Below are 23,418 nucleotides of genomic sequence, written 5' to 3'. Positions count from 1 at the left end.
AATTAACCATAATGGAAAAAAGACATAATAGAACAAGGCTGCCACATTTGCTGAGTGATAAACTTAATCTTTAAATATAACTGTTATACAAGATGAACTAGCATCAAATTAACATTAGTTCTTGATTTTCAAAATCATGAGGAGCATACAATTACTGCAATTGCACATAGAAATGACTATTTATGACCAGTTACACATTTGTGTGTTTCATTAGCTCATTTATGCATGCAATTCAGGTAATTGGGAATGTAAATTAGACACCCATTTGGCAAACAAATTGGGGGGAAATTATCTGCTCAGAACCATATAACTAAATTCCCTTTAAGGCTCAAGGCCAGTCACTAGGATACAATACCTTTCACACAAGAGATTTGGAGGAAATTAAGAAGGCAGAATTACTTGTAAAACATTACTGTGAAAAGCTGTTTTGTTGTGCTATTCTGTGTTTTCCATATATGAGAAAATATGCCACAGTGCCTTGAGGAACCGTAAACCCTGAAGCTTTATTTCAGACATAGGGGAAAGAAAAAAAGTAATTTATGAGAATATTTGGCACAATGTCAGAAGGGAAAAAAAGGAGTAGGCAGACAAATTTAAGTCTTTGAAATAGCTGAAGAGACATCTGCATGTGACTTCTTAGTGTTTAGGTACCTTTATGACTCGTACATCACTAAATATCACTGATCAGGAGAAGGAACAGATTGAAACAAAAGATTCTTCTAATAAATATAGTTGAAGATAGTATCATAAGTTGTCAGCATAGAGAACAAATAGAAGCATTTTTAAATTGAAAAATATACTTTATATAACATCAAAGACTGGCTCCACCTTTGACAGAAGAAACCAGCTTTTTTTTAAAATGGTAAAAGTGTAGGAAGTAACAGAACATTTATCACGCAGAAAATGTATGAAACCAATTTACTTACACCCTAGGCTTTGCAACTCAGTGATATTCAGACATTATATACATAATCATACAGCTGGTGAGGGCTGAAAGGATCTTACTCTTTTTCTAGATTGACATGTTTTCAGTATCATTCTATTTTGCCACTGCTGCCTTAGGTAATCTTGGACCATTCTTGTTTTCTGATAAGGTGGAAAGAGTTGTGTGTATGTGCCACATATCTCTAAAATTTTTAGATTATTTGACACCTTCAAATAGAATGCTTTTCCTGGATGTTATCCAGTGCCCTGTAGAAATTATGCTCTGCTGAATTCTTGAGGCCTTAGAAAACAAGCATATTGTTCTTATGTATTAAATTTCAAACTTTCTTTCATTGTCATTGCCATTTTTCCTTTGTTCAGCTCCAGCGTAAATCTTTTGGAAAAGGGGTGATTATTTAAGACAGCCCCAATTTGTACACTGTATTCTAATAGTACTCAATAAATTGCATTGAAGTGTGTGTATGAGTTGAAATTTTCAGCTATCTCCTTGTCAAAAAGCAAAATGCTTTGTACTCATCTGGTCAGAAAGAAAAAGAACAGATGATTCCTCTCCTATTTCATGGTTGGTTGGCTCTTTTCAAAGATCTTACCTTCAAACTTCAATGAAGAGTTTGAATTTTCAGATCACCAACAGAAGAGAATAATAAAACAAAATATAGGATCCTGTAACAGTGAACAAGAAGAAAAGGACAGTGAACAAGCATAAAGGAATTTTTGAAGACAAAGACATTGATATAAAACATCTACTTGTATTTCAAACTTGGAAACCTTGTTTGGTAAACTACTAAGTAAAAGAACTAATTTTAAATTCTTTATCTTATCTTTTTCTGGAGCTTTCACAAGTACTTGGAAGCAGTGCTCTCAGATTGGCTGACACTGAAGCTGCCATGTCAGGATACTGTTGTCGCCAGTAATTTGAACAGATCAGTTCTCCATGGCTATCTGAACTTTGACTTTAATATCCTTCTTCTTTCTTGGTTGTAGTCTTCACACCTCTTTTAACCCTGAATTTCTTGTATTTTGTTATTCACTGACATCCCAAAACTTCTCTGCAGTGTACACTGATTCTCTGTGATTCTCTCTCTTAGGTCTTGATTTTTTTGCTCAGCTCACACAGCTTTAACCTTCCTCCATTTCCACATTCACAGGAAAAGGTCTTTCCTTTCTAATAGTCCTCCCATGTTGCCTGACATGTCAGGGTAACTCAGGAAGACGCTGCAGTTAAACAAGTGTCAAAACTAAGATCAGAGGCTTAGCTAGTTATCAGTTAAGCTTCATGTTAATTGTTCCAGAATAGCATGTCTTTGCCTTCGTACAAGAACACAGCACCTTTGTGAGAAGCCTGTATCAAAATCCTTCTCCTGGTGGAAGGAATCTTAATGCATGTCATATAAGATCTCAAAGAGACATAGGCTTTTTACCACTTTGAAGAGTACTGTTATCACAAAAACATTTGAACAGCTTTGCATCTGAATATGATTTTCCAAGTTATATTGTCCTAGAAAACTGTTCCTGTGTCTTTGAGTGGGAGAGCATTTACCATGGAAGAGTCATCACCATAACAATTCTGATCTGTTGATGAATTGTGACAAGCTCTGACATATCCCCCTTCCTTGACTGAAGTATACTGGCTGGTCCTTGCCATCTTGATGGTATCTTTGACATTAAATGAGGCAAAAAAAAAAGAGGAAAAAAAAAATCTCTGCAACATCTTCAGAGGATCTATGAGGAAAAAAAGTATTTTATCTAGGTCACTGAATCCTCTAATTACAAATTTTGCAGAATACAATAAAGTGAGTTGCTGTGAAATGTGTTTAACTTCCCCCAAAACTCCTGCGGAGGCTAAATTGGCAACTGCATCTATGTTGCTATATAGAATGTACACTATCTGACTGTCTCAAGAAGAATTTCTAGTCTATACCTCTCTTCATGAATATAACATTAGGGGATATAACCAAGAATATCTAAATTACTAAAGTCAATACAAATTTTGACAAAGCTCCCTTGATGTACAGCAGTGTATAAATCTTGTACAAATCAATCTGCTTCTGTACAGTCTGTCAATGTCTGCCTTCCCTTCTGTACACAGATTGTTCTATAAAAAACCTCAGTTTTTCTTCTATACTGTAGAATCAATTACCCTTAAAAAAATCCTTCCAGTGAGAGACTATGATTCAAGATACAACAGAAACCCTTTAAAAAAGGCACAGTATTGAAAATTTACTCCCAATTTAGAAACTCCTTAATAATACTGACATGAATTGTGGATGAAAATCCATTTTTCTGATAAATTTTAATCCAAGGGAGAATAAAAGCAGAAAAAAAGAAAAATATTCCTATTAGAAATATCATAATACAGTGGGTTGGGTTTAATCTAGGTTAATAGACCTAGTTAAAAGCTAGTTAATAGTTAGCTTTAAAGCATTGCTGTATACAACATAACAAGGTTTTTTGAGAAATACGGGCCTTATATCTCCATGAGTCTGTACTGAAGACAGTAAAACCTTTGAAATAATATGAACAGGGTTTCAAAGTGAGCTATTTAATGATTTAAATTAGACATTTAAGCAGTAAATTCTAATGATTTAGCAACGATGAAAAAACCCTAAATCTTCACTCTTTCAGAAAGACCTTGACATTTTCCTTAATGACATGAGGCTCTTCTGTGCTACTTTTATTCTATCATAAAATACAAAAATGTTAAACAGACATTAACGAAAAGCTTACTAGAGTGTAAGAAAAAAATATGCATAAAGATACGTATATTTTGATTAGACATATTATTATATTTTCTCATAATTTATAATAATAATACAATTTAGAATATGAGGGTATGCATTTGAATAAATATTCACCAAAGTCTACCCAATAAAATGCAAACAAATAACTCTGAAGATTATTTTAACTTTTCATAGTGCTTCTTAAAAATTACAGAAAAGCAATAACGTTTTGCCTATGCTGCAAGTGCAAAATACTGTTGCTGCAAATGGAAAATACTTACTTGGATTAAGATTCTCTGGGCTTTCAAAGGCAGAGCTTCCATGTTTCTTTGGAAAGAAAGAGGAAACTTTTACAAAGGATATCCTGCATAACCTCATCATCCCATTATTTAAGTTGAGACATTCTTGCTCAAAAGCATGCCCCATAAAAAGCACCAGCCAAACCCTTCCCAGCACTGGTAACACAATTGGTGATGAAGTTGATTCCTGTTGTCTAGTAGGAATGCCAGTAACAAGGAGGGAGAAGGCTAGTCAAGCTGCCTTACCTGTGTTGGTTTGGCTCTCACTAGTAAAGGTTGTACCATAAGAACTCAGTGCTCCCCTGGGAATTTAAGTATTCATCATAATCATATTTGCGTCATATTTGCCATTGGCCATTGTCCAGTGGCGTTTCTGTTGCTGGTCATGTTATGGAAGCTGGTCTGTCTTTTTCTCCTTGGTGTGTGTACTCTGGCTTCATTGCACTTGTATTTTTATTCCTTTGCTCTGCACTGTGCTGTTTAGTGAGAGGAACATATGGCCCATGCTATTAACAAGGAGTTCTGGTGCTTGATGCAATAGAGCCATGAAAAAGGAGCCTACAATCACTACAGGAAGAAATAAGAAACACTTATGTAGGTCACATGAAAGCATTCGGAATTTCAAGCATGATATTTCTATTGCACAGATTCTGCAGACCTCAAAAATATCTCCATAAGCAATCTTCACAGCTTCCAAATAGTGTTTCAGATTGGGATTTGAAAACAGTAAACCAATTTCAAAAAGTAAAGTCGAGCTGGAGAGATTGCCTAGGACTTCAGGGTGTGCTATATCTCCAATGATCTAGGTGCCCCAATAGTCTTTCACTTGCCCAATATGAAAACAAATTGTATTTCATTATTCTGCAAGGAAAAAGGTGGTGTCACTTAAACAGAGCTTTGCAAAAAAATGCACTTCATTTTGGCCTAAGCACTCACCTGTAAGTTGCAGAGAGCATGTGTGTGCATGTGTGCGTGCATGTATATGTGTTTGTGTGTGAAAAGAAGCAATTCTAAGAACATTTGGAACTTTAGATTAATACTATTTGGGTTTCTTTGATCTTTCTTGGCCTTTCAGTATCTTGGCTGAATCAAGATAGAATTATTTCTCATAGAGAAAATAACCAGACCAACAAGGACTATCTTACCGCAGAAACAGATTTCTTTCAAAGAGACAGCTACAGTCAATCTTCACTTGAAATTTAGATTTAATCTTAAAAGTATGAGTTTCCATGGCATCCTAAACTAAGCAGAAATATCTCCCTGCATTGTTTTTTCATTTCTTCAAAAGCTTTGTAACCCTAAGGGGACCATATTTTGTGAATGGGTGTTAAATTGTTTAGAATCAAAAGTGCAACTGACCAGTCTTTGTCAGGCTTCACTCTAAGCAACGGGCAAAGAAAAAAAATATCATCAAAAACTGAAATGCAAAATATTATTTTAATATTTTAAAGAATATCCAACTCCCACTGAGATCAACAGCAAAATTTTTACTCAGATCAGCAGGGAAAGGCTTTCAGTCACCAAGTAAAACAAAGATGAAATGTAATCCCTTCAAAATTAATAAGTAAATAAAATTTTAAAAATACAGTTTGGGGGTTTTTTTTAATGGCCTTTTAAAATTATGCCAGTGACAGCATAAGTTGTACAGAGCTGCTTGGAGAAAAATGAAGATCTATCTGGAATGAAGTCTGTGTTCAGTTTGAATTATGGTTTCTCAGGAAAAGCTAGATTAATGTTTGTTTTGTTTTGTTTTGTGTGTCAGTGGGTATACACATATCTCTGCCTCTCCTTAGTTCTGCCAGGACAAGAATCTCTAGGCAAGAAAAGCTGTTGCAGTATTTCACTAAGTCAGGCAACATCTGAAGTTTCTCACAGGAGCTTTCTTCCTGAGATTTCCTGACAATAGGGTTTCAGATAAATGCAGATAAGCCTTGTATAAGTATTTGAACTTTAGAAAGCTTATGTGAACCAAAACATCTCCAAACTTCTGGCATTCAGTCCCACTAGTTAGTGTTTGTTACATGCATGCCGCTCCACCAGAAAGAGTCTGCGGCTCTCTTTTGCTTCCCTGCTTACCTCAGTTTCTCAGAGGGGATGGGTTGAGCTGACAATTCCTTCCAGAATCAGACTTTCCATAATCACATGAACCATCTGGAGCAATATGGTAAAGAAACTCTTAGAGCACCTTCTTCTTCCAGTTCCTGTGCAGCATTCCTGTGACAGTATGCCCCGTAACTCATGTGCATCCCTAAATTTAGATTCCACTCAGCACTGGCAGAGTAGCACACTGGTCTTACCAGGCCTGATTTCAAGTGCTGCATTGTTAGCATGTTTCTGTTATCTCCCCTCCCACCATTGTCCAAGAATTAGCTGCCCTCCAATGAGAATAACATGAAGACATTGTCAAAATGGGTAAAGGAAATTCAGATTGAAACACCCCTTTCTTGGTCTTTGTTGAATCTTACTTGGATTTCCACCATTCTCAGTCCTTCACCCCTTATTAATAAACAATTCCATCTCAGAGGTTTCTTTGCTTCAAGGGCTGTTCTCTTCAATCCAGCCACCTCCCAAGAAAATTATTCTATGCTGCTGCTTTTTATTTTTCACTCAGGAATAGTTTTTTACCTGAATGTCCCATTCAGTAGTACATCACTGCTTTAATTCACAATTCTCATGCTCACTAGACTCCTTCTCATACTACATAAAGCTCAACTTCTGTATAGAGTCTACAGATAAAAAACTTGACTAAATGAAAAGTCCATTGTTTGCCCTGCTGACTGATTCTGTCATGTACTGTTCCAGCTGCATATATCCATATTTCATTCTTGTAAATGTATTTAGGGATTTAAAAGGTGGGGTTTTCTGTACTCGTATGTCTTACACTGTTCATGAAATGTGGCTCAGGACTAGTGTTACTGGTGAAAAAATACTGTTAATTACATTATCAAGAAAGAGTAGCAATAACAATAGCTTGTTCAATAGTTAATTGTGCTTGATTTTCATATTGTGGTCAACACTGAATCATCAAAAGCACTTTGTGTTTCCTTGTGTAACCCACAATTTGTGCATATTATGATGCCTCTTTATGCAGTTGATCCACAGCCTTTTGTAGTTCTGTAACTGTTCCTAACTAAAAAAATAAGTGCTTTCAATTAACAGATAGGGTTCATATTTTACAGTGCAAAAAAACCTGCCTAAGCTCCTATTTAATTATTTGCTCTGCCTCTTAGTTTAGCTGTGTATATATCTGCAGAAAGCCCACTACATTTACTGCTTCAGAAATTACAAGTTTTGCTGGGGTTAAACATACATTTAATATGCAACATTCTAAATGTGAGCTGCTCAAATTGAGAGGAAATAAATTTATTCAAGAAATGGGATTACTTCCTTAAGTCAGAAATTGCTCTTTCCATAATACCCCTTTACCAAGCCCATCATTCTCATTTACACAAATTTCTCTCAGTTGTAGCTGTGAGGGGCAACAATTGGGCCAGATGCAGCTGAGATGTGAATGGAAGCTCAGTGACTGTTTTTCTCAGACTTGACCAAGAGGGTTTATCTTGCACTAGGCAGGGTAATTGGGAAATAGGGGCCACAGTCCTTTAATACGTCTATGTAATCATCCCCCAGAAATTTCATAACAAATGTAGACATCTCAGAGCTTCCTGGAAACTCTGAATAATGCAACTTGAGAGCTTGATGAAAGAAAATTATGTCAGTGGGATTAATTGGTGGAATGACTTGGCAATGAAGAGTCTGCAGCCAGGGATGCCATCATCTTTGCTTGGGTTATTGGCAGTAAAAGTTCCTGCTACTTCCTGTACATCTTTCATACAAAACTTCACTTCTCAAAGCTCCATGCCTCGGCTTGTGGCTTTCAAGACACATATGGCTCCAAATCTTGCTATGCAACTTAAGGCAGATTTCATGTGTTTTTTCTGAGCCCCAGAGGCATGCAAAATGCTACAAGTTCAAAGGCAGAAATGCTCTTGGATTAAAGAGAATCTTGTAAGGACCTTGGGCTTAAAAATTATTCTTCTACATCACCTAGAACCAGAAATGTAAGAAAGCAAAAAAATCAATTTAACTCACCAGAACTGAGGCACTCAGCAAAAAAATGGATATTACAGAAGTACCAGCAGCACTTCAGCTTCTAGTTACTACAAGTAAAGGCTCATGGAAAGAAGACAGAAGGAAGCTGTTTTCTGTCAGTAACTGACCACTTGGTATGTTTAACAGTCTTGGTTAATTCAGGCAGAGTAAGCAAATAATTAAACCACATATTAGAAATTAGTGGAAATCTACATTACATGTGGAAATAATCCACTGGAAAGTCATAAGTGGCACTGGAAAGTAGAACTGTGGAACACCTGTGTGAAATCTGAAGCTGAAGAAACTTCCATTTTGAGGAGACATCCACAGTCCCTAGAAAAGTGTCTGGAGCAGTGTATCAGAGAGAGAGAGAGGATAACAAGAATTTTAAAGTATACAAGAATATTAAACTCCAAACAAGTTAGTGGAGGATGAGCACTACTCTGATGCTCTACATATACCTAAGAAACCTGAGTATCACAAAGCACGCTCACAACATAAAGAAATTTGTAGCTTGGAGTGTAGTGTGCTCAGGGTTTCAGCAGAAAGAATTAAGCACACAAAACTCTGAGAGAAACATTCTGTAGAATGCAAGTGAAGACAATAACAAGGGAAATATATTGAACAAATCTGTTTAAAAAAAGAAAGAAGTGGAGTACATCTATATTATGCTTAAGGCTAAAACCAATTATCAGAAAATCAGCAGGAGTATCATTTGAGGAGATGCTGAATATTGATAAATACATTGCCTCCATGATAGGCAAAATAACTTTATTTGTGAAATCAACATGGACAGATGATGGAATTCAGGTACTCTAAAACCCAGCAATTTTTCAATTTTTCAAAAATTAAACATGCATATTTTTTTTGGTTTAGGTTTAAATGCTGTACGAATTTTAATTTTTTTCCCCCTGTTTGTATTTATTTTTCCATGCAGAAGAAAAGTCTACTGTGGTACCTAGAGAAGGGAAAAGTAAGTTTGGGTTTTTTATTTTTCCTTCATCTTCATGTTAGTTTTATGCAAGGGACAGGAGTATATTTGCTTCTTGGATTTGAAAATATTCCTATACCTTAAATATGTTTCAGTTAAAGAAAAGACTCTTGCTTAAGTGCTTATGGTTCTATCTTCTGTAAGATAATAAAACTTGGTTTCTTATCCACATTTGTACCAGTAAAAGATCACAAAAAGAAAACTATAGTTCCACTAACTATATCAATACCCAAAGCCATGCACCACAAACTGAAGGTAACAAATTTGGCTTTTCCTGGATGAGCGATTAAAAAAGCGCTTAGATTAGCTATTCTTGTACTCTTGTATTCTTCCCCATCAAAAAAAGGAAAAGTAAAAGTTATAACTTTCTCATATCCTCTACTGAACTCTCAATTTTCTCATTCAAAACACTCATTAAATAAGTAATTTAATTATTGTAGCTTGCTTTAAAAAAGAAAAAAAATATTCTCCTTATTTCTGCTGTTGCCCAAATAATTGCCAAAATAGAGGCAGATGCTTTTGAAATGATTTCATGTTGTTTTGTAGCTGATGCTTTAACAACAACTCCCCATGAATAACAGAAGTCCTGTAATGACAGCTTCAAAGATTCAATTCATAAAAAGTGTTATGAAGGTATATTGTATCTGCAGGCTTTTCATGGCATTCTATTCTTGTTCCAAGGCACCACATTAAGTATTGTTGTCATTCAATCAGGTTTTACAAAAGAAGAAGAACAGTGCATGGCTATTGAGTCACCACAATAAACTCTTAATTACACCAGGTTGATGGGCATAATTTCTTGAATGAGTACTTAAGTAATAATCTGGTGTGCAGGCTTGTTCCAGTTTTATCCTTAGCACCACATTCACTCTCTGAGTACTATGCTGTATTTCTGAGCTGCTGGTAATAAGTGACCATCTTATCAAATCTTGAACATATTGCAGATAGTAGATTCCCCACCCCAAATATATACATACATACATACTTACATACATGTTTGTTTGTGTGTTTCTATGTAAAAGTAGCCAGCTGAACTTAAATTTCTATTTTTAGAGAGAAAAGAGGAGAAGAAAAAGAGTGATGAAAAGAAGATTACGACTGAAACTAAGATGAAAGGTATGGTTTGGAAGCATTTCTTAGTGGCCTCATTCAGCTTTTACTCACACTCTGGCTCATTTCCCATTGTTTTCTGTTAGGTTAATCCTGTGCTTACAGCTGTATTGTCCTTAGTTGCTTAGTCACTATTTGCATGTTTCCACTTCTTCAGTATCTAATGTCTACTGTATTCGATATCCAATATTTTCTAAACTCATTTTCTGACAAATTAAATGTCCTGTTTGGTGGCCTTCTATGGGCTTTTTAAATAATTTAATGGAGTCCATATATAACAGGACATAGTTATACTGCAATACACAAAACTCATGGAAGATATCACTCAATTCATGGTATATCAGTTTCTGAAGGTGGGGTAGATCTATTTATTTTATAGAATCACAATTGAAACTTACAGTGACCAAACTGCAAAGTCATCATATCCATCTAAATAATATTTTGATCATTCATTCCCAGAAAGCATCTAAAATCCACTAAGGTGTTGCTTCATGCAAAATATTTAAGTCATCCATTATTTTTTAATGATCTCATTGCTACTGGAACTTAAGTTAAAAGGTGCCACATTCATGCACTGATGATTCTTGCCCAACTTTTGATGAATTATTAAGGGTCCAAATCATCCATAGTTGATGCATACTGATTAATTTTCATTTTCAGCTGATTCCTCTGTGGCTAGTTGGGTGCAAGTGCTATAAGGAATAATCTGAACTCCCAAATAAGTCACATTTTTTTCAGTATGTGCCCACCAGGACTTGGTTGACTGCATATTTGAGTGTATGATTCAGAGTTCCAGCATATCAAATTACTCTCTTTAATTAAATCTTAGAAAAAACAGGAAAAAAGGAGAAAGCTCATGAGAAGACAGCTGTCCCTGAAATTAAAAAAGCAGGTAAGAAATTGAACTCTGACTTTCTTTGCAGTGATATTTCACTATTTAGTGTAAGCACTTTCAAGTTTTAAGTATTCGAGATAAGGGTGCATGTAGTTCATTATTATTTAAGAATCCAAGTGGAGATATCGATAGATAGATACAGATGTATCACAGTATATTTATATCTAGATATATATCTCTGAATTTTTTATATTATTATATTATATTATATTATATTCATATCTGTGTATTCATATCTGTGTATATCATACGTGTAATTTTCTGTTCTATGAACTTGGGACTTTTACATTAGAAGCACTGCTTTCACTCATACACTAAATCTATCAAGAGCATAACTAATTTCAAAGGCTATATGGCAAAGACTGAGTGGAGAGCATATATTTTTCCATTAATTATTTTACAAATACAGATCATTTTAAGTAATAAATAGAAACATCACCTTATCAAATCACTAAATGTGGGAGAAAATAGATGGTTTTCTTCCTGAATTTTTATTCATGCCCAGAAAAGGATTTTTTTAAAAGTTAAAGTTAGGGAATATCCTAAACCTAATTGATAGTTTCATGCATAAAATTATAAATATTTCAATAAGATTAGAAATTAACAATTGGGTTTTATCTACACTAAAAATGTTGTAATTTTTCTTCCTCATTATTTCAAGTATATTTGCAAGTAAGTTTAATGCAGAAATGCAAAAGTGTCTCCAATAAGTAACACAGCCTGTCTCAATAAAATCAAGGAGAAACAAAATGCTCAGTCTAGTGGTTGATCACCATCTGAATACCTAGAAACACTGATTCCAATTGATGCTTTATCTTTCACTTTCTATATAACCTTCTACAAGCCCTCAGGTACTCAGATTAACCTTTCTGTAGATTAGTGTAATGCCTAAAGCCACGGAGAAAGGTTCAAAACAGGATGTAAATATTCAGGGCTATATTTACTATGTCCTCAAGGCAAACCTTGTGCTCTGTTTTCTAATTATTTAAATCTGTTGAATGTTATCAAAAGCTGAAAGGATCTATATACCATTGTTTACTAATATTGTGGGTTACAGATGCAAATTTCAGTAAGCAACTGGTTTCTTTGCCACTGAATCATATGTGGTCTGCATAAGCTTTCCTATTCAAGCATTTAAGGATGGGAAGAAAAATGGCAATTTATGTTTGCCAAAATATGCAAATACACAGATTACCTCGGACAACTATCCTGGTAGCCCCATATTTAAATATGTCTTTTGTAGTAGGGAGTTGTACACACTGGGGAAGGGATGGGGATGAAAGGAAATATTCTTTTCTAGTTAAGTTGCTTATTTTAATGTATAAACACAGATTTAAAAAGAACATAAGCTTACATTTCAAATATCTTTTGTAATTTTATTCTGGTTCTAAGCTTGTATTTCACTTGAGAATACAGAATTGTAAAAGATTACATTTTATGGCAGAGCTGCAGTATAAAGTTATTAATATGTTCATCTTCACAAGCAGTTGCTAAATCCAGTGAGTCATCCCACCAATGCTAGAAAGACACAAATTAGACACACCGAAATATCTGCACATTTCTGTCCCTTTTATTAGCTCTGTAAGTTACTGCATTTTTGGAGTTTACTAGCCTTTGTGTGAGAGGATGGTAAACCATAGTATATTCTAGCTACACATATTGCTGTTATTCCTCTTTCAGCTTGCTCTTTGAATGCATGTGCACTTTCTACCTTTGATTGGCAGCACCTATTGTTATCCCTGAAATAATTGCCATATTTGATCAACAGAATAGTAGTGCATAGCCCAGTTTTGAAATGAGGCACCTTGATGTCTGATAGTGTTTACATAATTTGAACAGACACAGAAAATCAACCTCTGAGCATTTGAATCAGCAGACTAGATAAGCATCCAAAAGAAAAGAACAGCTTCTAATTTTCTTACCTTTTCCCTTTAAAAGGCTAGGCAGAGGCCACTGCATTGAAAATAAACTCCTCGCCTGATTTTCAAACTCTTGCATTACCTCTGAATGTCTCTGATTTTGTCTCATTTTGCTTCCCCTGACCTTTGCAATCCATGAAGCTGGGGTGTTTTCAGGGCAAGCTGGCTTCTCACTGCCACCCACAACCATCCCCATACCACTGACCAGCTCCTTCTGCTCCAAGGTCCTCCTGGCACCCAAGCCCCAGCTCTGGTCCACACCCTTGCATACTTTCTCCCAATAGACTCACCTCCAGCTGGAGGCCCATTAACCAGGCATTGCCCATAGAGGAATGGTGTTATGTACAGGCTGTCAGGCTTGAGAGAGGAGGAGATGCTCTGTAAGCACTAAGCAGTACAAGCATCTCTAAAATAATGTTCTGAGAGAAGCACATCTCTATATTACTCTCCATCTTTTTTGCTCTAACAAGGAATGCTTGTAATTGCAAATACTGAATATATTTGCAGATTAATATTTCAGATTGGTCCTTTGGTCCAAGAGACAATTTTATCTCTACTGTTACCAGAATGGAGGATTTTTTATTGCTCTTCATTAAGTGCATCCCTGTGATATATCTGTTTATTTGCATGCCAGCTCACTCTTTCTCCCATTCTCTCTCCCTCCATTTTTCTCTCTCTCTCTCTCCCCTCCTCTCTTTCTGCTGCTGCAGAGGATCAAGACTCATCTAATATGAAATGTTCTCAGTCTTCAGTACAGAGCAAACTGAATGATTCTTAATTAGCTTTTAAAAGTGCATTGTAGATAAAACCACATTAATCCTGTGACCTTCAGCTTGTACAAAAGCATTGTGTTAATTGTCCTGAAAAATAGATAATTCCATTGTTACAAATTCAGAGGTCTAACTTAAACAAACATAATCATCAGACACAAGGGTCTGGTATAGGCAGACTTCAAAACCTTTTACAGCAATCTAGGCAGTGCTACTCTGGATAAAGAAGGAGCTGCATCTCCAAATCCCTATTAAGGGGCTTGCTACACCTCAGCAGATACAAGCCTTTGCCAGGCTCTCCCAAAGGTTGTCCTGGTGCTTGGGATGTATCAGCCCAGGGGGCTTCAGTCTGCAATCTGACTGAGAAAAGGGACCTTCTCTGTTAAATCTTTGGTGTCCAACCCTCCATGAAAATTAATACACAGAAATTGGTGCTTTCAGGCACTCATCATTTGCATGCAGATTTTTTTTCCTGATCATCCCTTTCCCAGAGTCTGGAGCTTCTCTGCTCCTTCTTGTATCAGCTTTCCTAGAAATGATATTCACACCAGACTTTGTCCTTGATTGTTGCAAACTCCTTTCTCATTTTGTTTTGGTTCTCAAAACAAATCACATAGGTAAAATGAGTTTATAAAGCAATAAAAATATCAGCCTGGATCATGACACTATTTCCTACCTAAAATTCTGTTTCAACTGTCATTATTGATCTTCCTGTTATTCCTGGATTTTTTTGATAACAAATCTTATAACTGCTTTAGAAAGGTAGTCAGTGCCTTTTTCTCCACTTTCCATACAGGGAAATTCAGGTAGAGACATGTAATCCAGGCCAGTTGTCCACATATTTATCTTCTGCTTATACATATCTTCTGAAAGCTAAACCAATGCTAGCTGGATTAAAGATCCCAAATTTTTATACACTTTCACTATTTTCCTAGTGATAAACCAGAGACATCAGACAATGCAGCTGATGTCTAGGAAGAAAATAGTTCTGCTAAAATCGTAAAGTCTTATCAGCTGGACCTGTGTTCAAGAATCCCTCAGTTCTGACCTCAGTGACAAATGTTTAATACCACCACACTTAAGTACCTCCTTGAGCCGTTCTGGTGCGCAGATCTACTTGTCCCAGATCAGGAAGCACGATCCCTTCCATTCTGTCGTGTTGGTATATGCATGTTCCCAACAGAGCGTACGGGCCCCTACAAAGGAGCATTGGGGCTGCTCCATAAATAAAGGAATTAGCTTGCAGTGCTTGCACATACCACTAAATGATATCCCTACACATTTGAATATCTTTTAAATACCTTCAGAGCTGGCAACTCAACCATTTCCCTGGGCAGCCAGCTCCAGGGTTTGACCCCCTTTTCAGTGAAGAAATTTTTCACAATATCCAATCAAAACCTCCCCTGGCACAGCTTGAGGCCATTCTCTCCTGTCCTATTACCTGATATCTGGGAGACCAACACTTGCCTCACTGCAATTTCCTTATTGGTACTTGCAGAGCGCAATAAGGTCTTCCCTGAGCCTCCTCTTCTCCAAGCTAAACAACCCCAGCTCCCTCAGCCACTCCTCGTTAGGTTTGTGCTCTAGACCCTTCACCAGCTCTGTCTCTCTTCTCTGGACACACTCCAGTACCTCAACGACTTCCTTGAAGTGAGGGGCCCAAAGCTGAACAGAGGTTTCAAGGTATGGCCTCAGCAATGCCGAGTACAGAGGGACAATCGTTTCCCTAGTGCCCTGGCCACACTGCTGGCTCATGTTCAGCTGGCTGTCAACCAATATCCCCACATGCTTTTCTGCCAGTCAGTTTTCCAGCCACTCTTCCAACAGCCTGTAGCACTGCATGGGGTTGTTTTGACCCAGGTGCAGGACCTGGCACTCTGTGTTGTTAAACTTCATACAGTTGGCCTTCACCCATCAATCCAGCCTACCTAAATCCCTCTGCAGAACTTTCCTGCCCTCCAGCAGATCAACACTCCTGCCCAACTTGGTATTGTCCACAAATTGACTGAGGGGTACTTGATCCTTTCATCCAGATTGTTGATAAACATATTAATATGGCAACAATATATCTCTGATGCATGATACCGTGTCGTATGTTTCAGGCAGTGTTAGCAGGAGAGGGGAGTGGTGATGTCTCTCTTTAGATACCACAGTAAATCTTTGTCTCCTGAATAGGAAAAAGTCTCTGGGGGCTTAAAGTTACAGACGCTGAGGTGCATTTTAATTATCTCACTGTAACAACCACGTGAAGTCGCTCTGCAGTCATGAAAAAAGCAAACTGAAAGTTAATCTTGGATATAAAAGTTTAAAACAGTACCTTAAGACCGCCACAGAACTGGGATAACCAGGTTTTTCTTGCTACTCCGTTACCCAGTGAGATCAAGACAGCAAGAAAATCTGTCTTTAATCATACCTTGGAGGAAGAATGTTAGTAGTAGGTAGAGCAGAGTGGAGGTGATCAGACAAGAGCGAACATGACTGACCAGCTCCCAGCAACTTTTTGCATGGGTTGACCACAGATATATTTTCTTTAAAGGACAGTCCTTGTAATTTGAAAACAAACCCACAATGATTTTACAGGAAATGAAGGGAAAAGACCAATTTATACACCAATAGTATATTTTTTGTTATTGTCCGCTATACAGGCAGGAAGAGAAATTCCTTCGATCATTTTTAAATTCCTGGTCTGAACAACAATTTAAAAATGCATTTAATTTTGTGACTTGGCGTCAGCGTCTACCTTTTCAGTCTTGATATTAAGCCTTCTACTACCATAAAAGAACCACTACTGACACCTGGTGGCAATTTATCTTTTTCTTTCAATCCATATGCCTGAGGGTTTTTTGTTGTTTGATTTCAAATGTACCTATTTAAAAAGAGTTTGCTGAAGTAATGATGAACCTACTACTTACCTCCCCATGCTGCTTATCCTATTGCTTTCATGTCTAAAATATGTTAGAATGTCATCTAAATGTGACACTATTCTCAGAATAATTTTGCAATGTAAATACTTTCAGTACTGACAGAGAAGTAAAAATTAAAATACACCTTATGACATAAGTTATAATCAGGAAAAAAACATTCTTGGCTAACCCACTGATCTAGAGAAGAAGATGCATACCACACTGCCTGAAAAGCTTTGGGCTGATCTACCTGTGATGGATTGAATGTTTCATTGAGGATACAAATGTCGATCCTCATTTTTTTTCTGATGAGCAAATGTGCTGTACTTGCACACATTTGTAGGAAAACACCTCTGTTGCCTCTCAAGAGCAGGGTTTGAAACTCCTCACTCTGCCCTGCCCACTGCCAGGAGTGTATTTCCAGCTGAGTGTCTGACGGCTTTAAGCAGCCCAGCTTGGACACTGTGGTGTGTCTCATGTTCCCTTATGTGAGAGACACCACACGACAGATGTCAGCAGACGGAAGGATGATGTGTGATGTGTGTTTTTGGAGGAGGCCACAGTGTAAGATCTGCAACAGCCAGTGAGATGTAGAGGCTGTCACAATTTAGGCTGCTTACAAGAAAAAATGGAATTGTGAATCCAGAACAAGAGAGCCTAAGGTATTTTGAAAGAGGTAAGTCACATACAGAAAATGAAACATGTTTATTCACAAATTTTCTTGTGGCTTATTAGACAAAGTGTGAGGAAAAGGTAAAAACTGAATCACTTAGGAACTGGAGTGCACATATAAGTGTTATGATGCATTTTGGATTGACAAGACCTGTTTTCAGAATGGCCGCTACAATAAGTAGAATGTAGGAGTTTTGAGTGGTAGAACCCCATCTGACTGGTCTTCTACCTTTTTTTTTTTAATGATGAAAAGCCATTATATTGAGTTGGCCCTGGACAGCTGCTAAACACCCACACAGCCACTCATTCATTCCTCCCTATCAACACAGCAGGGAGGAGAACAGCAAGAGCAAAAGTGAGAAAACTCATGGGTTGAGACAAAGCTTAAATAAAATAAAGAGGAGAAAAACGAATGATGTAATCGCTCACCATCCTGCCAAGCAGACAAATGCTCAGCCAGTTGAAGCAGAGGACACCCTTCCCCTGGTCTTCCTCTACTCTCAATTTTTATTGCTAAGCATGGCATTATATGGTACGGAATACATATCTGGCTGATTTGGTTCAGCTGTCCCAGCTGTGTCCTCTCCCAACCTTTTTCCAGCAGCCAGTAGGGGTAGACAGAGTGGGAAAAAGAGAAAGCTCTAAAGCTGTGCAAGCACTGTTCAGCAATAGCCAAAACTCTGGTTTGTTGACAATGTCTGAGTAACAAATCCAAACCAGAGCATCATACAGGCTGCTATGAAGAAAACTACCTTCTCTGTCCCAGCCGAACCCAGAACAGGAACCTATAGGTCGTATTTATTTGCAGATAGATCTAGAAAGATTAGGAGAAGAAACAAATGTAAAAATTAAGCAACGAAAATAATAAGCAATGGTTGCTTTGTGATTCCTCATGCAGACAAATGTATAAGAGCAATAATTAAGGAAACACAGTGTGTTATGAGTTGAGAGCAGTTTTAGGAACAAACCATGTTAAAGCAGACACATAAAACAAAGGAGGAGCTTAAGGACCTTAGAACTGTGTGATCCTTCTCTAGGGTGTTTCTTACCAATATTCCTTTGGCAGCTTTCTCTGCTAGACTGTTCATCCACTTATACATTTCTGCAGAGGTTTGGCTTGTTGTGGGTTTGTACAACTCTTAGCAAAGTCCCTGGCTCTGATTTCATTTTAATTATGATTCCAATTGATAATATCATTATATGAATCAATGCCCATACACCAAAGCCTATAAAAACCACCTAGTTTTCCCTGATGGATGACTGCCGCTTCAGGTTTCATCTCCTCTAGTACAGGCCAATCCATTCCTAACTAATAATTTTCTCATGACCCTATTATGCATGTCGAGCCCATTTTGATTTTTCCTTTCCTACTGCTCTTCTCCTGGATCCTTTTCATGATTCATTTGCAGTTTCCTGGCATTTTTTCATTAGTAGATGCTTCTGCTTTCGCAAACTATGCATGTAGCCATCAGCACTGGTAGTGTTTACTAACCCACAGAAATGTTGGATTAGGATTTCTGCAGTTACCGGCAAGTGATGTAATTTACTCTTTTTTCTCTTACAAAAAAAGGGTCTAGGAGCATCTCTTGACTTTGATAACAATTTCCTGTTTGTGGGGTTTTGTACAACAAAATCACAGAAAGTGGAGATGGAAATGACCTACTAGGTCATCTAATCCTTCCTTCTGGCAATGCAGGATAATTCTTTACAGAATATCTTCGAGTGCTTTGACCAGTTTAGTTCTAAATGTCTGAAGTAACTAGGCCTCCATCAATTCCCACAGAAGATTATTCTACAGCCTCATAGATCTCACAGTTAAGAAATATTTCATTCCAGTCTGCCTAAATTTTCCCTTGCTTAATTTTATCCCATTACTCAGAGTTATGTTCTCTTGTGACACCCAAATATAGTCTTTCTAACCTCAGGGTTCAATTCCCTACTGCCTCATGTTATATTGCCACTTACATTTACATTTGGAAGGTAGCTTTAAAACTGACAAGGTGAATGGAAAATGGAGGTTGATACTTTTTCATACAGACATGAAATTATAAACCTTGTAACAGAGGACACTGACCAGGGCCACACATCATCTGTCTGTAAGGCACTGAAGAGACAGGAAGTTGCATGTCCAAACTGGAAAAAGAACCAAAAAAAGTCACTTGGGTTATTTACAAAGAAAGGATTTTTTTTTTTTTTTTTTTTTTTTTTTACATAGAAGAATAAAGTATTCTATTTATCTCTTCAGTAAGAGGTGGTTTTGTTATTGTGGATACTAAGTGCCTTTGCAGAAAAAAAAAAAAAAGATCTACAATAGCCTACAATAGCTCCCTTTAACATAGTAGGGACAGATAAACAAGAATGAATGACTGGGATCTGAAGCTAACCGAATCCAGACTGAAAATGAGGTACATGTTCTTAACACTAAGAGTGATAAACTACCACAGCACAGGGTGGATATTGCTTTCCCTGGTGTCTGCAGAAGATGATTGTTTACTTAATGAAAAATACACATCAGCTGAAAAGGTGCCCAGCTGAAATATAGGAGCCTCTGACAACAAAATGTCAAACTAGATAGCCTGATGGTGCATTCTAGCCTTGAGCATCATGTGATATAGCCTCAGAGAGATACATAATAAGCTAAAAGAGAATGTAGTGAAGAGTCAATGCAGGAATACAGCTGGAGACAACTGCCTTGCAGGTTCATTGCAAAAAGAGAAATTCCTTTCTGCATTACTTTTATAAGCCTTTTTAAGCTGAACACGACTGGCAGTCATCCTCTAAGTATTTAGTCTTCCATGGAAAATAGAAAAGCCCGCTTTCCTAATTGACGTTTCCAGAAATCCTCAAGACAGATATGGCTATTTAGGAAATATCAAATTGTATCTCCCCAAACAGATAAAACAGAAGAAATAAAACAGGATCACAGTGAGGGAGAAGGCAAAAAAATCTGGCAGAGTAGAGATGCAAACACAGCAGAAAGGCAATTCCCATGGTCTCCATATGACTCGTTATTAAGGGAGTCTGCTCCTGAAAGACAACAAAAGGCAGTTCAGATATGTCCTACACTGAAACTTCAAAGTGCTCAGTGGACTTTGAATTCTACGCTCCGTCATCATCAGTGATTGACAACATGGTTTCAAAGCGTGCCTAAAGATGCAGCATGTCACCTGGTGGATATACAAACACAACTCCCACTGATTTTCTGTGAGAACTGAGCTCCGAAACACCTCCTCTGCTTTTGTTAGAAAGTACTGAGGCTGCAAAGTACCATGGTGTTTCTGTGCCATATTACCTATTGAAAGAGATTTTCAGCTTTTCACAAGCAAACACTTGCGCCATTCCAGGACATGGTTAGGTTTCAGTGTTCAAGGGCTAGAAAATAGATGAAATGCAAAGAGAGAAAGAGTTAAAAATAAGTTTTTCCTGCTCTCCCCTTTTCTGTTCTTCACCTTAGAATAAGAACTGACTCAGCCTAAGAATGACTCTCCATTGCAATTGATGTGGTGGCTCTGAAGTGGAAGACTCATCTCCTCTTTCCTTTATTATGAATCAGCTTTAGAAGATACTGCATCTCCTTTCCCATCCTTGTCCACTGTCATGTGAAAAAGGGAGATTTTCTTAAACACTTAACGTTTGATTAGTCTGTTGGTGCCCCAGGAAAACTGAGATCCTTGTGCCCAATCAGTCTGTCAGTATCCCATTATGGGGACCCTTTACTGAACATTTTGCCAGATCAGAGGGTGCTTTGACTGACTTTTTCAGGGTCACACGCCAAACAGAGAGATCCTCACCCGGATCTGCACATTATTACCTCTGCCAGTGACAGCTAGCACCCATTAAGGACTCACATTAACAGTTCACAGAATAACACTCTACTAATAAAATTGTGACAGGTTCAAGGTTCAAGGATTTCAGGTGATAGTGTCTGACTGCAAAAATGTATTCAAAGCAATATACTAAAGAGATAATCATTCAGCATACATTGAATACAGCTCTTACCCAATAGGCATCCCTACGGGGGAGAAGAGAGGTTCAGCCCATCGACAGATCCCAGAAGTTATGATGGTCTTCCCTAACTTCTTCCAATTCTTAATTTACTTTTGTCCTATTTATTTACTTTCAGGTGGAGCTCAAGTGAGTTTAGTCATACATCTTACTCAGTGAGGGGTGGCGGTACCTTGGTGGTGGGTATCCCAGTATAGCATCTGAGATAATCTTGGGATTGGGACATGCATCTGTCTGAAGAAAGCAATTTTACCACAGTGGCTGACACAAAAGAAGGTCCTCTTCCTTTATCACTCTTGGTTTTCAGCTCTTGTGTGGCTTATCAACCAAGTTCCCTCCTCTGCAAGGGTTTGATAGAATCTGGCTGCAGTGTCTCCACTCCACTCCACCATCTTAGTCCCCCTCAGACTGTACTGTGTGGGGGAGGTCGGGTATGTTGACCACCTTCCATCCGGGGAGTTGCAATAGTATTTTCCCCTGTCATTTCCATACTGGGAATCTTTTTATTTACTTCCCATGCCTCCCTCCATGTGTTGTACAAAGAAATCTCTAGCACAGAAGAAGGTGATATTCACTGTCTGCAGCACCTGCCCTGTCCATGAAATGACAGTAGCAGACTAAAGACCATCTTTCAGTGGCCCTTTTGCTGACTATTGGGGCTTGAATGCTTTCAAGTCAATGCTGATTATTGTTCAGTCCAGATCTGGTGTTTTGTGTTTGTTCTTTTCCATCTTGGACTGCACAAAGTAGGGAGAGATATGAGAGAGGCAAATGGTGAATGATGCTGGTAAGATCTTGTTGGTAAAGAATTAGTAATGCCAACCCTTTAACAAATACAGATAAAAGGGAGGAGGCTGGGGTTTGCACTACCACTTACTTTTTGATGAGTTGGCAAGAGAACCTTCCTCGAGTGAAACATAGGAGTAATTTTGTGTCTGACAGACAACATCTTCTGACACTGTATTGTCAATCTAATAAAGAACTTTTGGGGGAGATGTGATACTAGCAATAATCAAGCTTGAAGGTGATAAATAATCAAAAGTCCACACAGGCAACTAAACAAACAGTTTGCCTTTGGACTTTCAGATATGTAGAAAGAACTACCTGCGCTGTGCAAGCAGCTGGGTGGCATAGTTTTAATTAAAGAATCTAATTTATTTCTTCAACCCTCTTTATGCTGGTCTGGGGATTAATGTAATGTTTATTTTTCCAGTCACACCCAGAAATAACAGGATTAGAATATGCCTATGCCTCAAACAATGCAAAATTAATCTCTTTAATGAAGGAAAACTGTTCTATGCCCTCAAAATAAGATGTGTATCTGAGTCAGCAGGTCTGATATTTGGGATAATTATTCTATATTAAATGTCCATGCACAGATACATCCAGCAGGTTGAAATGACATAGCTATGCAGTGCTAATTTCTGCTGTTGCTAAATAGACAAGTTCTTGGCTTGACTCACAGTTAAAGTCAGGAGGGCTCTTCAGAGTCTGAGATCAGGATGATTGTCTTTCTTTTCTTTTGCTTTACACTTAAAAAGAAAAAGTATTTTTTCTCTTGACTTTCAAATGAAGCTTTAAAAGCTTTTACTAAGTTTTGATGAGCACATATTAGATAAAGACATTCATGTCACTGAATTGGAAGTATACTTCAGTCTCTTGTGTGTCTTTCCCCTAGAAAGGTTCATAGATCAGAGGTATTTCTGACTTAAAATATAATCCTTTACACTTCACTTTTAGTTATGATTGTTTAACCTTTCAGTAAATGTTTCCAATGGCCTTGTGTGTTCTCCTGATCTGTTTTTCAAGAAGCAGAGATAATTTTGGGGTTTGCTACATGTAACTCTGAGAGACTAAGTCAGATAAAATATTATTGAATGATTAGGAAAATAGAATAGGCAAATGTTCTTTAATGGAAGAGCCATACACAACTGCAGTTATAAAAGCATTGATTTTTATCTTGATTGCAGTATGTTCTGCATGAAGTTGCTTTGTCATAGATTCTGCCTCACTTACAGGAGTGTAATTAGTGTGTCACTTATAAAGATGAATAGATGGACACTCCATTACTTAAGATCTCCCTTCTCACAGAGTGAG

General features: G+C 37.5%; 1 protein-coding gene and 1 long non-coding RNA gene across 3 annotated transcripts in view; one reads left to right on the top strand and one right to left on the bottom strand.

Annotated features, from left to right (window-relative positions):
* Positions 1-23,418, top strand: part of TRDN (triadin) — a 143,992-nt gene that overhangs the window by 96,437 nt on the left and 24,137 nt on the right. The window contains exons 14-16 of the mRNA XM_017739416.1: positions 8,994-9,029; positions 10,101-10,163; positions 10,987-11,049. Coding sequence (XP_017594905.1) covers positions 8,994-9,029; positions 10,101-10,163; positions 10,987-11,049 — 162 coding nt within the window. The remainder of the gene's footprint in view (positions 1-8,993; positions 9,030-10,100; positions 10,164-10,986; positions 11,050-23,418) is intronic.
* LOC108448026 lies at positions 7-6,172 on the bottom strand. 2 transcript variants are annotated; one of them, XR_001863805.1, is made up of 3 exons: positions 6,041-6,172; positions 3,947-3,992; positions 7-1,608 (listed from the first exon to the last, which is right to left on the bottom strand). It is a non-coding gene; the product is annotated as an uncharacterized LOC108448026 (long non-coding RNA). The 2 variants fall into 2 exon arrangements; XR_001863806.1 differs by lacking the exon at positions 6,041-6,172 and adding an exon at positions 4,211-4,604.

Source organism: Corvus brachyrhynchos, unplaced genomic scaffold (genome assembly GCF_000691975.1).
Source record: "Corvus brachyrhynchos isolate BGI_N302 unplaced genomic scaffold, ASM69197v1 scaffold14, whole genome shotgun sequence".
In the NCBI taxonomy this organism is placed as follows: domain Eukaryota; kingdom Metazoa; phylum Chordata; class Aves; order Passeriformes; family Corvidae; genus Corvus; species Corvus brachyrhynchos.
Note: the sequence above shows the minus strand (reverse complement) of the source record. Positions and strands in the feature narration are given on the sequence as shown.